Source organism: Nannospalax galili, unplaced genomic scaffold (genome assembly GCF_000622305.1).
Source record: "Nannospalax galili isolate Female #2095 unplaced genomic scaffold, S.galili_v1.0 scaffold856, whole genome shotgun sequence".
Lineage (NCBI taxonomy): Eukaryota > Metazoa > Chordata > Mammalia > Rodentia > Spalacidae > Nannospalax > Nannospalax galili.
The window spans coordinates 1,504,420-1,523,171 of record NW_008339573.1 but is presented as its reverse complement, the minus strand read 5'-3'; the positions used below and the strand labels follow the sequence as shown (position 1 = coordinate 1,523,171).

The window sequence follows — 18,752 nt, the reverse complement described above, 5'->3', positions numbered from 1 at the left end:
CCTGCTCAGTTTTTCACAACTCTATAGTAACATAATTAAAGTCAGACAGGAGGAGCTGGGTTGTGGCTCAGTGATAGAACACTTGCCTAGCATGCATGAGGTCCTGGATTTGATTCCAGCATTGGGAAGAAAAAGCCAGCATATATGCCATATGCAACCAGAAATACTGATAATCCCAACAGTTGCCACTGCGTATAAATGAAGGCATGTGACATTTTTTTTTCCATCTCACCAAAGATTTGCACAATTTCGAATCGTTCTTGGAGATTTTAATTTTGCTGGCATCCAGCAAGCCAATTGGATCTTGGGACCCATTTACTTCATCACTTTCATCTTTTTTGTGCTCTTTGTCCTGCTGGTAAGAATGACTCTCACCCTTTTTTCTTTTTGCTTGCATTTTTTCAGAACAATGAAATCATTTATTTAGAAGAAATTGTGGTATTATTGCTTAACTATCAGAGCACTTGACATTCATAAAGGATGGTCTGGATTAGCCTGGTGTGGTGCATGCCTTTAGTCCCAGCACTGGGGAGGTAGAGGCAGTTGGATCTCTGAGATGGAGGCCAGCCTGGTCTAAACAGAGTTCCAAGCCAGCTGGGGCTACAGGGAGACTCTGCCTCAAACCATCCCCCTCCTCAAAAAAAAAGAATAATCTGGATCCCTTAGTGCCCAGGTTCTAATCCAGTTACCACTGTTTGCAGGTTGTCTGTGGAATGTGCTCTCAGTAGTGAGCATGTTTGTTCTAAGAATGTGCTAAATCCTTCAAACAAGTAACTCCCAAGCCTTTCCAGGCTGGGACAATCCGTAACAGGAGACAGGAGATCAGCCATTAATGCTCTTGCCCACATTGTAATGGCTTCTAGCCCTTCTGACTGAAAACTCTCCCCGTTGTGATTTCTAGAAGTCATTCTAATGAGTCTCTCAGTTGAGCTCTGAATGTCTCTGTGGGTTTCTTAGTCAAGGAACTCTGCCTTCCAGTGATGGATTGCTACTGTCCTCCATGCAAACGTTTTTTCTCATGCACAGAAGCTATGCCCTGGATGTGGTCAGGAGTCCTCAGAGTGACAGAACTGTACCACAGTGAAAGTGGAGAGATGCTGGGCTTAAGAAGTCTCAACAAATGTGCTATCTAGACAAGTATGTAGCTGCAGGGATCTTGATAAGATGACAAATTTAACCAACTTCATAAAACTAAAACACTAAAACCACTCTAAAGAACCTATAATCTGTTTCCTTCTGATATGTAATGCTGATAAATCAATGTGTGTGTGTGCGTGTGTATAGCCAATTCATGTGCAATATTTCACATTTTGTGTCGTTTCCATAAGCATCTGTTCACATCCACATCCCATACACTTCCCGTTCTACCCTGCCATTGTCTCCACAGCTACTTAGCTATTTATTAACTTTTAATTTCTTAAGTCTAGTTTTACAAATCCCAGCACTTTTGGCCAGGCATGGTGGCGCACACCTTTAGTTCCAGCACTCAGGAGGCAGAGGCAGGCAGATCTCTATGAGTTCAAGGCCAACCTGGTCTATATATCGAGTTCCAGGCTAGCTGGTGCTATAGGGAGACCCTGTCTCAAAAAGATCAAAAACAAACAAAAAATACTAAATTCTAGCACTTTTAAGTCATTAACTTTTTCATCTTGTTTTGAGACAAGGTCTTGCTATGTTATAGTCATGCTGGTTACAAACTTGTGGGCTCAAGTAACCCTCTGCTTCAGTCTCCTGAATAGCTGGGACTATAGGCATTTGCTACAGTGCCCAGCTTTAAAGCCACTTTGTGTATGTCAGGCTGTAGGGGGTCAAACCCAGGGCCCTGAGAATTCTAAGCAAACACTTCACCAATGAGCTACATACCCACTCCTAAGTAAATTTCTTACTGAAAGAATTGTTTTAATGTTTCTTCCTAGAACATGTTCTTGGCAATAATTAATGATACCTATTCTGAAGTGAAAGCTGATTATTCCATAGGCAGAAAACCAGATTTTGAACTTGGTAAAATAATTAAAAAGGTAAGTCAAATTATTTTCCTAACTATAATTCTTAGGCAAACTTTATTCAGATTATAATCTTGTAGATAAACATCACTTAAACCCTTGAGACACTCTCCTCCCCAGGTTTTCTTATTGAGATAGGTTTCATGTGTCCCAGGCTGGCCTTGAACTCATTCTATAGCTGAAGATGATCTTGAATTTAAGATTCTCCTGCCTCTACCTCCTGAGTTCTAGGACTACAGAGATGCATCACTATGCCCCGTTTATGGGCTGTTGGGGATGGAATGGGTTTCATGTATGCTGGGTGAGTGCACTATCAACTGAGCTACACCCCAGCCCCTCAGGCTTTAACAAGGTAGCCCAAATTATTTCAGAATTCCATTCATCAACTACTAGGTGCAAAGCATTATTGGGTGCTGTAACAAAACTTTGCTCCCAAAATTTATCAATGTAAACACTGGTAAATTTCCGCAGTCTAAACCCGTATTGATCTGCCTCGTCTTCCTCACATATTCACGGCTGTCTTAGTCTTAGTCACTCATGACTCAAGGTTGGAATTTTTATCCCCTTGGCCCTCAGACAGACTGTGGTCAAGGCTGGTTAATATTTCTGCAAATGCAGATCTTGCTCACACCTATGGAATCTCGAAAACCCTTTGAACTCTCACTGGCACTTCTGGATTAGAGCTTTCATTATCCATGTGTTAACATCTAAGTTCTTGCCTGTTCCCAGGCAAGATTCTAGCAGATCCCAAGTCTATCAAATTAAGCCCAATTTCTTCCTGAAACTATTGCAAGCCCTCCTCACATCGCATAGTCTAAACCCCTTTCTTAACTACCATTTAGCTAGTTTCTCCTTTTCCTGCCTTTGTTAATTGTACCATTATGTCCCAGCTAATCTGATTGGGTTTTGTTTTTGAGACATGATCTAACTATGCAGCTTTGGCTGGAACATGCTGTATAGATCAGACTGCTGTGAATTAGCTGCAGTCCTCTGACCGCTGCAGAAGTGCTGCTCATCTGAGTGCTGTGCTGTATGCCATATGTTCTCTCTGTCCTCTGCTCATGTCATTTCCTACCCCTGAAACATTCTGGAAGCTCCTCTCTCTCTTGATAACTCTCTGCTCTTGGCAGTGGGATCTGCCCTGCACTCTTGACATCTAGCTCACCTGAGTTGTGAGCTAGTCTCTCTTCCCCACCAGCTTCCACATTTCCACAAACCCTAGAGCACTTCACAGAGCTGTCAGGAGCTATGGTGTTAGTGCAGCTGAAGAGTTTTGTCCAAGAACTTGTCTGTAAATGAAAACTGTTAAGATGACCTCCCCACAATGAGCTTTTCAACTTTTTTAAAAAACTTATCTTTAATGGGGTGTGTTGGCACATGCCTTTAATCCCAGCACTCGGAAGGCAGAGGCAGACAGATCTCTGTGAGTTCCAGGCCAGCTAGGGCTACAGGGAGACCCTATCTCAAAAAGACAAAAAAAAAAAAAAAATTACTTTTGTTTTATATATATGAGTATATTGCCTGCATGCATGTAAGTGCACCTGTGTCATGCAGTGCTCACAGAGGTCCAAAGAGGGCATCAGATCCCCTGGAACTGGATCCATGTGGGTGCTGGAAATCGAACCCAGCTCCTCTGCAAGAACAGTCAGTGCTCTTAACCAATGAGCTATCTCCAGCCCTGTGTTTTTCATCTTTTATATCTTGAGTATGACTTGTACACATCCTTAATGCAGTCCATATTACTACTTTTAGACTTTTGTCTCATATTCGGTGTGACACACCCAACAGAACCCCTCTGCTTTCACAAAGAGTTGGTGGCAGCAAAGTGAAAGGATGACTGTGGCATTATTACTGACATTGCTTTAGGCTGCAGTCCCTAGAGCCAAATACTCCATTTGTCATACACCTTGAAATATTAATACAGGAAATAACTTTTGATGAATTTTCAAATTTCTTAATTATACCCAGAATTACCAGAATGTTCTCGAGAAACTCAGACTGAAGAAAGCTCAAAGTGATGAAGTCAAAATGTAAGATGACTTTAAATTTTTAAATTTGTTTTTAAGTTCTATACAGATGTTCCTCAATTTAGGGTGGAGTTGCATCCCTGTAACACCACGGAAAGTTGAAAATGGATTTAACACACCTAACCTAAATGTCCTAGCTTAGTTGGTATACCTTAAATATACTCAGAATACTAACAGCCTACAGTGTGACAAAATTGTCTACTACAAATCCTATTTGATAGTTAAGTGTTGATTATTATGTCATTTAGTAGCTTTCTGTATCGAAAAACCACTAGCAACACAGCCATCTGCAGAATATCAGCTGTTCTGTTCAGCATTCTGAAAGTCCCATCACAAACTGCGACCCTGGGAAAAGATCAGAATTCAAAACTTAAAGTATAGTTTCTACTTTTGCATCATTATAAAGTCAGGAAATCATAAATCATAAGTTAAACCATGGTTAAGTTGACCATCTGTATTACAGTGGCAACAATGAGTTAAGGTTTTGATTATAAAACTCTGACCATCCAATGTGGTGATTCTAAATACATCATTGTTATAACAACCCAATATGCCTCTTAATTTCCGAGAATACCATGAAATTCTAACTTAAAACTAATATTAGAACTGGCATGTATCTCAGTGGTAGAGTGCATTCCAAGCATGTGTGAAGCTCTAGGTTCAATCCCCGCACCACTTAAAAGAAATCATGTAGGCCATGCCACCCACAAGGCTCAGACAGAAAGCTGGGTGAGTCAAGTCTCTTTACAAAGGTAGAAAGCAACTTTAGTCTACATTAAGTGCATAATTTATTTAGCTATCAAAATTAAAATATTTTACAATAATACTTATTAGTACTTGTATTTGAAATAATACTTAAATTTAATGATAAATGTCCAAAAAGCAAATTTCTTTACGCTACAGTCCCATTCATGACCACAATTTCTAAATAACCAGCATTTGTTGTAAGAAAAAAATGGAACTTGGCTTCTCACTGCATACATGATCGTATTTCTTTTACTTTTTAAAAATTTTATTAATTTTATTTTATGTGTATGCATGTATTGCCTGCAATATAGGTAAGTGCACCCATGTGCAATGCCCTCAAAGGTCAGAAGCAGCTTTCGGATCCCCTGGGACCAGAGTTATGGACAGCTGTTAGCTGCTATGTGTGTGGGTGCTGAGATTCAAACCCAGATCTTCTGCAAGAACCACCAGTGTTCTTAACCACCAAGCCATCTCTCCAGCCCCATCACGTTTTTAATTTTATGTTTCCCATAGCAAAACTACCGGAGACCTAGCCGAACAAGCCAGAAAACGCAGCTTTGATGAAGATGTAAGATTTCGATTTTTTCATAAACATGTGACAGCTTAATTAGAAATCTTATAGAAAAGATCTGATTCATAGAAACAATTTGGATTTGTTGGTTTTTTGTTTTTTTGTCTTGAGACAGGGTCTACCTGTAGCCCCAGCTGTCCTGGAACTCACTACATAGACCAGGCTGGCCTTGAACTCAGAGATCTGCCTGCCTCTGCCTCCCTAGTGCTGGGATTAAAGGCGAGGGCCATCATGCCCAACAAAACAATTTGTTTTTGAGACAGAGTCTCCCTGTAGCCCAAGCTGGAACTTGCCATGTAGACCAAGTTGTGAGATCCACCTGCCTCTGCCTCCTGTGAGCCCTGCCCCCCGCTCCCCTTCACTGCCATCTGGGTTCCAGGTGCTTCCTCCTCTCCTTTTGGTATCTGCAGCCAGATCACCGATCCTTTGGAACACACTCATTGTGGGATCACCATACTGGGTATTTACAATACATACACTCCAGTGAGATCACGCATTTCTCATACATTTGTGAGCATGATTATTTTAATTATTATTTTAAAGTATAAAGTATTTATACATTAAAATGTTTATATTTAGGGCTGGGGATGTAGCTCAGTTGATAGTGCTTCTCCAACATGCATAAAGTCCTGGATTCAACCTCCAGAAGCCCCATAAATAGGGTATAATAATAATATAATGATGCACCCCTGTAATCCCTGTGACCCCAGCACTCAGGAGGTGGAGGCAGTTCAAAGTCATTCTCAGATATAAAATGAGTTCAAAGCCAGCTGGGATACAATATACTCAACAAATGTAAAATTTAAGGAATATATAAATGGACTCAAATGAAAAGATGTCCCTGCTACTCAAGTCAAAAAGAAAAACAGAACTTGCTATGCTTGTGGTTACTCCACCACACACACCACCACAGAATAAAAAGATTAAAATGAACTTTGTAGTGTTGGAGTAGAATTGTATGTGTATACTCATATATATATAAACAAGCATTTTCTAGCTTTGTCTGCTGAAAGCACTAGAGAAAAAGATAGCCTACTTAGTACAAATGCCCACAACTAATACTTGGTTTCCAAATACTATTCTCATGTAAAAATAACCAAGGCTCTTGGAGATACGGATAACTATAGACCTGGAAAATACAAGATGAGACTAGAATATCTTGAGGGAAACAGTAAAACTGCTTAAAGAATAATGGAAATTGCCAGGCATGCTGGCACACACTTTTAATCCCAGCACTCAGGAGGCAGAGGCAGGCTGATTTCTGTATGAGGCCAGCCTGGTCTACACTGTGAGTTCCAGGCCAGCTGGGGCTACAGGGAGACCTTTTCTCAAAAAGACGAACAACAATAAATAAATAATAAAACAGGGTCTCTCTTGAGGCCAGAGATATGGTTAAGAGGTTAGGAGCACTTAAGAGCACATCATGCTCTTGCAAAGGACCTGAGTTTGGTCCTCATTGGCCTGAAGCTCACTTATTAGGCTAGACTTAGCTTGCCAGTAAGCCCTAGGAGATCCTCCTGTGTCTGTTTCCCTAGCAGTGTGATTAAAAGTGTGCACTGCTACACCCAAATTATTTCTACAGATTTACAGGTGCGTATGTGTACGTATGTTGGTACACATGTCTGTGCATGCACTTGGAGGCTGGAAGAGGTTATTGGGTGTCCTCTTATCACTCTCCACCTGTTCCTTTTGAGGGAGGGTCTCTCCTGAATCTGGGGCTCATGTTTTCTCAGCTAGGCTAATAGCCAGCAAACCCCAAGTAATCCTCCTGTCTATACTCCTGTTGGAACTAGGGTTAGAGGTATGCAGAGGATGCCAGCTTGTTACATTGTGTTGGAATCTAGTCCACATGATTGGGTAGCAAGTGCTCTTAACCACTGAGCTATCTCTCCAGCCCTTCCCACACCCCCAGCATTTTTCCATGGCTTCTGAGGACTGAACTCAGGTCCTCATGTGTACAAAGCAAGCACTTTCCTGACTGAGCCATCCCCTCAACCCAAACCTAAAGATATTTAAGCAATATAATGCACGCTGACTTATAACCCATTGAATAAACAGAATTTCATGAATTCATATGGATCTAAACATATGAATGATCTAAGCATACAAATGAACAGAAGTCTGATGAGGAATGAAACATTTGCAGACCTTACTTCAAAATGTTTAGTAATTACAAAAAGAAAAGTAGTTGTCTAAAACTACCTTAATCAAAGTACCCACCAACAGTACTGGAACAAATTAGCCACCTGATAGAATGGTATGAAATCAGCACTTCTAATGTAAATCCCTGTTAACCATAGATAACCAGAATCTAATCATAAAATGTCACACAAAACTAGATTGAGAGTCAGGAATGGTGACTCATGTCTATGACTCTTAGCACTTGAGCTGCTGAAGCAGGAGGACTGCCTTGGGTTTGAGACTAGCCTGGGCTACAGAGTAAGACCCTGCCAAAGAGAAAAAAACCTAAAAAGTATATCAAGGCTCATTTATGAAATAACTGGTCAGAGTTCTTCAAATTGCCAAAATCATGAAAGTCAGGGTAATATTAAAAAACAATCCAAGTGTAGATGAGATTAAAATGACAACACAGTCCCTACACTGGATTAATCCTGGGCTGGATTATCTATGAGCACAACAGCTGGACAACTAGTAAACTTGAAAAGGACACTGAGGATTAGATAGTAATAATGTGTCAACATTTTTAAAAAGATTTACTTATGAGTGTTTGCCTGCATATAATGTATATGTACCACCTGTGTGCCTGGTGCCTGCAGAGGCCAGAAGAGGACACTGGATCCCCTGAAACTGGAGTTACTGACAGTTTTGAGTCACCATGTAGGTGCCAGGAACCAAACCTGGTCCTCAGCAAGTGTTCTTAACCACTGAGCCATTTCTCCAGCACACACAAACACACCCCCTTTTATTCTGGTTGTGATTATAAAAAGAAAATGAAAATGTCCTTGTATGTAGGAAATGCATACAACTGAGAGCAGAGCTAGGCATGATGGACACACCTGTAATCCCAACACCTGAAGGGTAGTGGCATAGAAAGATCACGAGTTTAAGGCCAGTATGGGCTATACTGTAACCAGGCAACTTACTTTAAAAAGTTTCAAAGTTCCAGGACAGCTGGGGCTACAGGGAGACCCTGTCTCAAAAAGACAAAAAAAAAAAAAAAAAAGCAGCTTCAAAGGACCAGGCATGGTGGCACACTTGTAGTCCCAGTACTTGGAAGAAAAAGGAATCAGGAATTCAAGGCCAGCCTGAGCTACATGAGACCCTGCCTCTAAAAGATAAAATAAGAGGGCCTGGAAAGATGGCTCAGCAGTTAAAAGCACTGGTTCCTCTTGCAGAAGATGGACCAAGGTTTAGTTCCCAGCACCCACATGGCAGCTAACTCCAGTTCCAGGGGATCTGACACCTTCTGGTCTCTGTAGGCACTGCATGTACATGTGCACTTACATATATGTAGGCACAACACTCATACACATAAAAATTAACTTTAAAAAAATTTTAGAGCTGGAGAGATAGTTCAGTGGTTAAGGGCACTAAGCTGTTCTTGCAGAAGACCCAGGTTCAAATCCCAGCACCCACATGGTGGCTAACAATGGTCTGTAACTCCAGTTCCAGGGGATCTGATGCCCTCTTCTGTCCTCCAAGGGCACTGCACAACACGGTGCACTTACACAAATGCAAGCATAACACTCGTACACATAAAATAAAAATAAATAAATCAAAAAATTTTAAAGGCAAACAATGCAAAAGTCCTTTCGGGAATTTTTTTTTTTTTAAAGTATTTGTAATGTTCTTGTAACATTTTCCACAATTCAAGAGTCTTTGAAAAAATCTTAAATTCAGCTGGGTGGTGCACACATTTAATCCTAGCACTTGGGAGGAGGAGGCAGGTGGATCTCTGAGAGATTGAGACCAGCCTGGTCTACATAGCAAGTGCCAGGCCAGCTGGGGCTCCCTAAAAAAAAAAAAAAAAAAAAAAAAAAAAAAAAAAATTTTTTTTAAATGTATAATTCAAAACAATCACTCCTGAAATAAAAGATGGTATGAATTAAAAGGCGTATTATATGGGAAATTTTACCTGGCATTGTCAATGTGAGGCTTTTCCAAATAAAATTTGGATGTACTTAAAAAGAAAATCAAGTTAGCATGAAAATGTTCAATACCATAAATCAACATGGTAATATCTAATATAGTCAAAGACAGAAAATGTCAGTCAAGAATTTTTATAACCAACAAAACTGTGCTTCAAATATAAAGGTCAAGAGATAGCTTTCTGAGGATTCTGCTAGAGGATGAGTGTGAGCCGCCTCAAAAGACATTAGACAAAGGAGGAAAAGGGCAAGCTAGAAAGTTAGAAAAGGCTGGCTAGAATCCAGGTGCAGTGTCTCACACCTGTAATCCTATCATCTGGGAGATAGAAGCAGAGAGATCAGGAGTTCAAGGCTAGCTTCAGTTATATAGTGAGTTGGAGGCCAGCCTGAAGATGTCATCAAAACAAGCCCACACACAAAGGGCTGACTGATTAGTATATAATAACTTAAAGAGTATCATTTAGAATAAGCCAAGAACATCAGCATTATTTAAGAGTACAATGATAAATAAGATAGTATTAAAATGCTTTTAATATACTTTCCCAACATTTTAACATCTCTATCAGAATGTGTCTTATAATTAATGGTATATCACAATTTAATTGACAGCATTTCCCCCTAAATAAACACCATCTCTCGGATATAAAAAATAAGAAGTATGTTAATTTTAAATACAACTGGGTATCAGAAGAGAGAAAGAAAAGGGTAGAGAAATTATAAGCTAATTTTCTGGTTCATCACAAGAGAAAACCAAATCAAGAAAGGTGGATTTTAAGGGTGTAGAAAAAGATACTTAAATAAAGACAAGTCACACTGGGCTGGTGACAAAGCTCAGTTATAAAGCAACTGCCTAGTGTATATAAGGTTCTAGGTTTAAATCCCAGCACTGGGGAAGGGTGGGGGGAAAAAAAAAGACAAGTTGCTAGAACAAAAATACATACATTCCCTAAAGAGCTGAAGTATCAAGACAACATGGTAAAATATAACAAAGCAATATGATGTAACTGGAACAGATACACTAAATGTATCAAAACATACAAATAGCTCAATTTGTTTGAAAATATCTTCAGACTGAATCACAAAGTAAATCCAAATTCTACACTATATCTTAAAATACTGTTAAAGTAAATCAGAAAAGTTAATGAAAAGTATGAACAACTGTTTAATTGGCATATTAAAGATATCAGGGACACAATTCAAGTCAAAATAAAATACTATACAAAAAGCTTTGCTGGGCATGGCAGTACATGCCTTTAATCCCAGCACTTGAGAGGCAGAGGTAGGTGGATCTCTGTGAGTTCAAGGCCAGCCTGGTCTACATAGTGAGTTCCAGTTGGGACTACAGGGAGACCCTGTCTCAAAAAAAAAAAAAAAGACCAAAAAAGCTTTAAATCACATGAAGGAGCCAGGTGTAGTGGTACAGGCCTAAATCTCAGCATTTGGGAGACTGAGGCAGAAAGACTGCCTCAAGTTTCAGGCCAGTCTGAGCTACAGAGTGAGTGAGATCCTGTCTCAAACAAACAAACAAAAAATCATAATGAAGGGTGCTATATAAGGCTAAAGTGGATTTTAACTATTATGAACATCTATGTACCCACTACCCTAAACAACCCTTACACTAAGTCCTCCCAAGTGACCTTGCGAATAGACACCCAAGCACTGGGCTGTGTTGAAAAGCCAGTGGGGCTCAGAATCTGAACCCTGTAATGTTTGTGTACCAAAGACTCACCGGAGACTACTAAAGACTGCAGTCTATTCATGTCCTTTAAATTGACAGGAGATCCAAAGGGCAGAGAAGATGAAAAAGTGGAAAGAGAGGCTTGAGAAAAAGTATTATTCTACAGAAACTGAAGATGACTACCAGCCTGTCACTCAACAAGAATTTCGAGAGTAAGCACTTGACATAACCAGAGTACTATGGGACACCATGATATGCAGGACACTGTTCCTGAACCAGAAACTTATTGTGCTGGTATGCCCATTTTCATTTTCTGCCCAGTTTCAAAATTAAAGCACATAACTCCATTTACTCAGAAAGTGAGACCAAATGTTCTCATCTCTATATCCCTAAATAATAGAAACCACCATTTATCCTTGGTAAGCACAGTAGACACTGTTCTTCATATACCTTTAAAATGTTAAGAGCCACAAATGGCCATAAGAGGCATACTTTAAGAGCTTACCAAACCATCTTCCATCAAGGCAAATCACAACAGGCACTAATAATCTACTGTTAGACAGAAGTATATTAGTGACTTATCTCCACTAACTTCTAAACTATCTCCTAGGCTCTTTTTATATGCTGTGGAGCTGGAGAAGGAATTACACTACATCAGCTTAAAACTAAACCAAGTGATGAGAAAACTTTCAGCTCTACGATACTGAGACAAAGCAGAGGTGAGGCTGATAGGAACACAGTGCTTCTAGCAAAAACTCATTCAAGTAGTAAATTATTTCCTAAATATACCCCCCGACTCAGGAATATTCCACTGTTTCTTCACTGTGCTGGGGGGGCGGGTGGAACATAGGCCCCTGCAAATATTAGGCATGTGCTATATCACTGAGCTACATACATTCCTAGCCCAGACACATTTTAAAAGCACTAAACCAATTATTATTAATTATAGTAAGAGGATGCAGCTGATCAAAACACCTTGTATGTTTACAACATGCTTCCGGTAAACACACAATGGTACACATAATTTTTATTATGAGATTTATTATTAAATTCTGGGACTCTGAAGGGACAATACAAAATAATGCTTATAGTTCATGGGACATAGCTCTAATAGTTTATAAAGAGGTAGAGAGAATTTTCTCATAGACAGCACGTAAAAACGGTTGGTAGTTTCAAGTACATCATGCCTCTCTCACTCCCTTTCGCCAAAGATAAATTCATAAAGCCTTAAGGTTCTGGGAGAATGTTATAATGAAAGTATAAAATAATCTTTCCCACTCTTCAAAATTCAAAACCCCTAGATAAAGTCAAGTATATAAGAACACTCCCTCACTGAGCATAGAAATTTCACCATTATCTTCTAACTTGAAATTCAGTATAGTTTCTAAACTAGAACATTTCAAATTTCCCAAAATAAAAGAGGATGGCATATTAAGACCATAAGTTATGTCTGAAAATTATAAATGAGGGTGCTTTAAGAGCCTTCTGGTTAGAAAGTTGTGTATGACTGATATTGTAGAGGGAAACATTTCTTATTTTTCTAAGTTATGTAAGCCCCTCCAGAAAAGCCAAAGCAACATCATTTGACCATAGCACTCAATTTACATATTAATGCTCAATGTGTTTTTAAAAACATAAACACAGGAATTACTTTTTAAATTTATGATTATTTTTTATGTAGGGCATCTCTATATTGCTCAGGCTGGCCTTGAACTCCTGGGCTCAAGGAATCCTTCTGTCTCTGTCTCTGGAGTAGGTAGTAGGGAATGGAAGTGCTCACCATACCATGCCCAGTAAATAAGGAATTTTTAAATTACTATCACCTTTTTTTTTTTCTAAAGAAAGTTCAGTAATTCAAAAAAGCCTAATATCTTGAAGGCAAGACTGAGATCTCAACTTTTTTCTTTAATACTTACTGGAAAAACAAACATACATTTACAATGACTGAGAACATTAAAGTTCTTTTATTACAAAAGTCTGTACAATGATGTGCCAAACACAGCAATGCAATTATACTGGTGGACATAAATCTATATAATATTTATATAGATATAATTATTTGTACCAAAGTAAAACTATCACAAACTGCCTAGGTCTACCACCTATGCTCCACTATGACACAGTACAATCATGTAGCGTAAGTGTTGCCATGCCACTTTTCTAGTCTACACAGCCAAAATTAACACTGAATAACCAAATCATGAAGCAGCTGTTAATTCAATGAAACCAGTCAGGCTACTGACTTATAAAAATATTGTACTCAAATAGATTTAGCATTATAAAGAAGGAATATATTATTTAAAACATTTAAGTAGTGCACATGGACATTTTGCATGTGGTATACAAAATAAAACATTCATAAAAATATACAGTGCACATAAAATTAGATGTAGCAATCCTGTCTGGAGACTAAAAGAAATTAAAATGTATACCACATGATGGATTCAAATCAAATGATACATTTTTTTGGCATTTTTAACATTACTTTTCTAGAAATACATTATGAATAACCTAGTGGTATCAAAGGGAAACCACACAAACAGGCTGAATTTAGTGCTTTTTTAAAAATTTCCCAACTATGCATTCCTACCACTGGATTTCCCCCTCCCCCCCAAAAAAGGCATTGCACACACAAGTGAAACGGGAAGTACTAGAGACACTGTTCATTATTGAGCTAGCTCATGTGCTCACTGTAATAGTGTCAGAAGTTTGAGGTTCATGCTTTCCTCACCTTATTAAGGGATGTTGCAAAATTCCATTCTTGTATGAAACAAACTTTGAATATTAGCTAGTTAAGATCATGCATGAGCATGCAAATTATGGGCACAAAGTGAGATATTTATCAATTCAAAAAAGCACCAGGTGCAGGGGAAAGCACTTAGATTAAGCCTGACCCAAATCTGTTCTATTAACACAAGTTACTAGGCAATAAAAATGATTAGCATTTTGATCCTTGGAGAGTACCTGAAGAAAAGTCATGCAAAGCCAAAGAAAAATGATATACTGAGAGTACACGACAAGGGGCATACCACTACACATCCCCTAAATGGCCACTTTAAACAGCAAGTGACTGGGCAAGAAGCAGTCATTTTAGAGGTTGTTTTCTTCATCGCCATTTTACTGATTACAATAAAGAGGGAGCAGCCCCCTGAATGAACATATAAAATTGCAGTGGTATAGCCCTTGTTAAGAACAGATTTACTTAGGCATAATGATTACTGTGCCAATTTAGGCCCATTTGATTAAACACACAAATCTGAGCACCACCAAGGTTTCTACATACTGACATGGCTATTTTCTCACATTATCTGGAGGTGGGTGGGGGGAACAAGCGCAGGATCTGATCCAGACAAATCACATCATTGCCAGCTGATAAACAGTAACTTAGGAACAAACAGTAACTGAAGTCCCGTAGGCAGCATGTGATGTGATTCAGCTCTATGAGTGATGTGTGGGATATGTTTTCAGTGACTAAGCAAGGTTGCTTTTGGTCTACCCACTTGTTATCTTCATTCAAGAGTTGTGTGAGCACTGAATCGCAAACATACTAACATACTATCTGCAAAGGCTTCACTTTGGGAATTAAACAGAAAGGTGTTCCACATTAGGATTTGAAAATCAGTTTGATTTTGGTTTTCTAAGAAAAACACAGAACACAGTTGCATATGTCACTTTCAATTTTTCAGTCATCCTCATCCTATAAGAAAAAAGCAACCGAAGAATTCAGTGAAGATTTTCCTCTCAAAATTTTCTTCAGTAATGAAAAAAAGGACAACCCCCCTTTCCCAAAATGCAGCAACAACAAAAAGCTTTGTATTTCCAAAGTTCTTGAAGTTCAAAAGAATAAAATTCTAGTCTTCTGCTAACAGGATGTATCTGTTGTACAAAATAAAGAAGGAAACCGTGTTTGCTAAAGGTGGAGAGGAGAGTCTGTGGTAACACATGGAACATCCCTTACTTTCCCCAGAGAGGGTCTACTAGACCCTCCCCTTCCTGTGCTTAGTGGCACAACCAAGTACAAAATGAGATTCTCTGAGAGACTGACAAAATGAACTCAAGTGCAAGCCAAGTACAATGGTGATACCTTCAAGGAACACAACTGACTTTATGATGTGAATTTTCAAGGAACGTATTTTAAATGGATTTTGAAGAATCTTGTTTGCTGATAAGAACTTCAAGAAGTCTAAGCTTGGCTTTAATTTTCTTGTACTCCTTATATTCCTCAAGCACTGGAACACGATCCTCTTTCTGGGCATTCCTGGGGAAGAAAAAAAAAAAAAATCACCTAGAAAATAAAGATTCAGAAGTTGTCCTAATATGAAACTCGATATTATAAAATTTAAGTTGAAATAAAAGTTGCTGAGCAAAAAAAAAAAAAAAAAAAAAAAAGTTACTGGACTAATTCTCAACACTTCAACATTCTAAAAATAATCCTAATTTTTATGGATTTCTCTACTAACAGATTAAATAATCCTATATACTTCTTAGCACTGAGCAGGGTAGAAAACTAGAGGTAACCCAATATTTTAATAAGATAGCTTCTACTAAGCTTCCATGTCTCTAAGTGCTAGAAAGCTACCCTGAGTCTTTCCACACATTTAGTTAACCACTCCAGTGAAGATGTGTAAGTAAACCATTGGTTTACCAGTAACAGAAAGAGTCCTTTAGTGACCCTTGCACTTCACTTTAATTACCAACTAAAAAAAATCATCCCAAGTATAATTATAAGTAACTTTGTCTTCTAAGAAAATGAAGAAGGCATGCGAGGGCTGGAAAGATGACTCAGTGGTTAAGAGCACTTACTGCTCTTGCCGAGGACAATGGTACATGGTAACTAACAACTGTTCATAACTCAAGTTCCAGGGGATCCACTACTACTCTTATGGCCTCTATGGACACTGCATGCACGCAGTTCACTAACACATATGTAGGTAAAACACTCAAAAATTTAAAAAAAAAAAAAAGAGGGCTGGAAAGATGACTCAGTGGTTAAGAGCACTTACTGCTCTTGCCGAGGACAATGGTACATGGTAACTAACAACTGTTCATAACTCAAGTTCCAGGGGATCCACTACTACTCTTATGGCCTCTATGGACACTGCATGCACGCAGTTCACTAACACATATATAGGTAAAACACTCAAAAATTTAAAAAAAAAAAAAAATTTTTTAAGGCCTATGAAAATGTCTTTCTACCCTTCAAAATTTTCTTGTGCGCGCGTGTGTGTAAAAGACAGAGGTAAACTTTGGGTGTTGCTCCTCAGAAATCATTCACCTTGTTTTATGAGACAGGGTTTCTTGTTGGCTAAGCCAGCTGGCTAACAAGCCCCAGAGATTACAGATGCATCCTACTACATATGGCTTTTTTACATGGATTCTGGGGATAAACTTCATTTCCTCATGCTTGTATAGCAAGCAAGCACATTACTGACAGAGTCATTTCCCCAGTTCTCAGCTTTTCTTAATTATACTTGCTAACATGAAACTCTTTAAAGGGGGGGAGGGAATCATTTTAAGGCACTTAGGAATTTATAATAGAGTTACTGATGTAGGACAACCTAGTTACTTAGAAAACTATTTCTGAGTTACGATAATTTAATCCTCAATTCTGCCAGCTATTACTTTATTTGTATGTGCCTGTGCATGTATGCAGGTGCTTACAGAGGCCAGAAGACATCAGATGTCCTCTGCTGCTCTCCATCATTTCCACGAGACAGGATCTCTCACTGAGCCTGGAATTTGCCGGGTTTTGGATAGACTAGCTGGCCAGTGAGTCCCCAAGATCCACCTGTCTCAACTTCCCTTCTCCTTACAGCACTGGGGTTATAGGTGTACGTACTTGGCCCCTGTAGGCCAACTTTTCACACAGATGCTAGGAATCCAAACTCAGATCTTCATGTTTTTAGCTATGAAGTGGTACATGGTAATTAACATGTAACCACTGAGCCATCATCGCAGCACCTAGCCACTGTTTCAATAGGAGTTTATTTTTATTTTTTTTAACAGAGTCTCCCAAGAGTCAACCAGGCACATCAATTAGATAAAAGCATATGGCATACTATTTTGTAACACCCTGAGAATGAGTAGCCTGGGTAACAAGCAGCTTAAGGACAATGAAAACAGCCTAAGTACAAGTGTCTCAGGATAAACATTAAGAATCCAAACTGGTTGCTGATTTCATTCCTACTATGGTATCCTTTCTAAAGAGACACATCTCATTTTATAGTCACTTCCTAAAGGATAAGGATATTAAACTACATAAAGTCACCACGGGCAGGGCTGTAGCTCAGTGGTAGAGTATTTGCCTAGTATGTTCAAGAGTTTGAACTTTAGCACTACAAACAAAACAAAAAATCTTAAAATATGGGCTGGAGAGATGGCTCAGAGGTTAAGAGCACTGACTGCTCTTGTAGAGGACCTGGGTTCAATTCCCAGCACCCACATGGTGGCTATGAACTGTCCTTAACTCCAGTTCTAGGAGAATCCAATGCCCTCTTCTGACCTTTGAGGCATTGCACAACACAGGTGCACTCACATACATGCAGGCAATACACTCATACATATAAAATAAAAATAATAAATAAATAATTTTTAAATAAAACCCTTAAAATATTAGATGTTATTTACTATGGCTCTGATTTATCCTTAGTAACAACATGGCTTAAAAGCATAAAGGAATGTTTTAAATTTTTCATCATTTTTGCAGTGCTGGTTAACCCAGGGCCCTGCATGTGCTAGGCAAATGCTCTGCCACTGATTCCTGAAATTTTGTTTAAAAAAATTTTAGGGGGCTGGAGAGAGAGAGAGAGAGCTCAGCGGTTAAGAACATTGACTGTTCTTGCAGAAGACCTGGGTTTGAATCCCAGCACCCACATGGCAGCTAACAACTGTCCATAACTCCAGTTCCAGGGAATCCGACAGTCTCTTTTGTCCTCCACAGGCATTGCACGACATGGGTGCACTCACCTACATGCAGGCAATACATGCATACACATAAAATAAAATATTAAAAAAACTTTTTTTTAAATTTTATTATGTTTATTTATTGTGGTGGTAGGGCTGGGCACATACAACTTTCAGGATTTGGTTCTCTCCTTCCACCATGTAGATCCTGGGGACCAAACTAGTTGTCATAGTTGTCAGGGCTGTTAGGCTTAGAAGTGCCTACAACCCACTGAGCTATTTCACAAGCCCATGTGTTTTTAATCTTATGTATTCCACACTACCCTTAACCCAAGGGCATTTTGTGAGTTAAAGGAGAAAAAGTCACTATTTGTAACACTTAACAAACCTTCCATTTTGCTGATAAAATGCTTCTTCAAATTCCCTTAATGTTTTACGTAGTTTCTTTTTCTCAGCTCTGGCTTTCCAAAGTTGTTCCAGTAATTCAGGCCTAAATTGAAATGCAAAGAAAACATTAGTGAAAGGGCTCAGTTGCTTCATTATATTCCTTTCTAAAGAATATTTTATTGAGGCCAGGCATGGTGGCGCACGCCTTTAGTCCCAGCACTCAGGAGGCAGAGGCAGGTGGATCTCTGTGAGTTGGAGGCCAGCCTGTTCTACATAGAGAATTCCAGGTCAGCTGGGGCTACAGGAAGACCCTGTCTCAAAAAGACT

At 39.1% G+C, this 18,752-nt stretch overlaps 2 protein-coding genes across 9 annotated transcripts in view; one reads left to right on the top strand and one right to left on the bottom strand.

Moving 5' to 3' along the window:
* Positions 1–15,024, top strand: part of Pkd2l2 (polycystin 2 like 2, transient receptor potential cation channel) — a 101,457-nt gene extending 86,433 nt beyond the window's left edge. For 2 of the 4 annotated variants that reach the window (XM_029564130.1, XM_008834326.3), the window contains 7 exons: positions 238–358; positions 1,917–2,018; positions 3,972–4,033; positions 5,291–5,345; positions 11,235–11,347; positions 11,746–11,854; positions 14,822–14,898. In XM_029564130.1, coding sequence (XP_029419990.1) covers positions 238–358; positions 1,917–2,018; positions 3,972–4,033; positions 5,291–5,345; positions 11,235–11,347; positions 11,746–11,842 — 550 coding nt within the window. In that variant the 3' untranslated portion in view covers positions 11,843–11,854; positions 14,822–14,898. Of the gene's footprint in view, positions 1–237; positions 359–1,916; positions 2,019–3,971; positions 4,034–5,290; positions 5,346–11,234; positions 11,348–11,745; positions 11,855–14,821 lie in introns of all 4 variants that reach the window. The other 2 variants (XM_029564131.1, XM_029564129.1) reach the window with 1 other exon arrangement.
* The window catches only part of Fam13b (family with sequence similarity 13 member B), a 75,707-nt gene continuing 71,955 nt past the window's right edge, over positions 15,001–18,752 (bottom strand). For 3 of the 5 annotated variants that reach the window (XM_008834305.3, XM_008834307.3, XM_017798478.2), the window contains 2 exons: positions 18,427–18,528; positions 15,001–15,393 (listed from right to left, as the gene is read on the bottom strand). In XM_008834305.3, the coding sequence (XP_008832527.1) occupies positions 15,270–15,393; positions 18,427–18,528 (226 nt within the window). In that variant the 3' untranslated portion in view covers positions 15,001–15,269. The remainder of the gene's footprint in view (positions 15,394–18,426; positions 18,529–18,752) is intronic. The other 2 variants (XM_008834306.3, XM_008834308.3) reach the window with 1 other exon arrangement.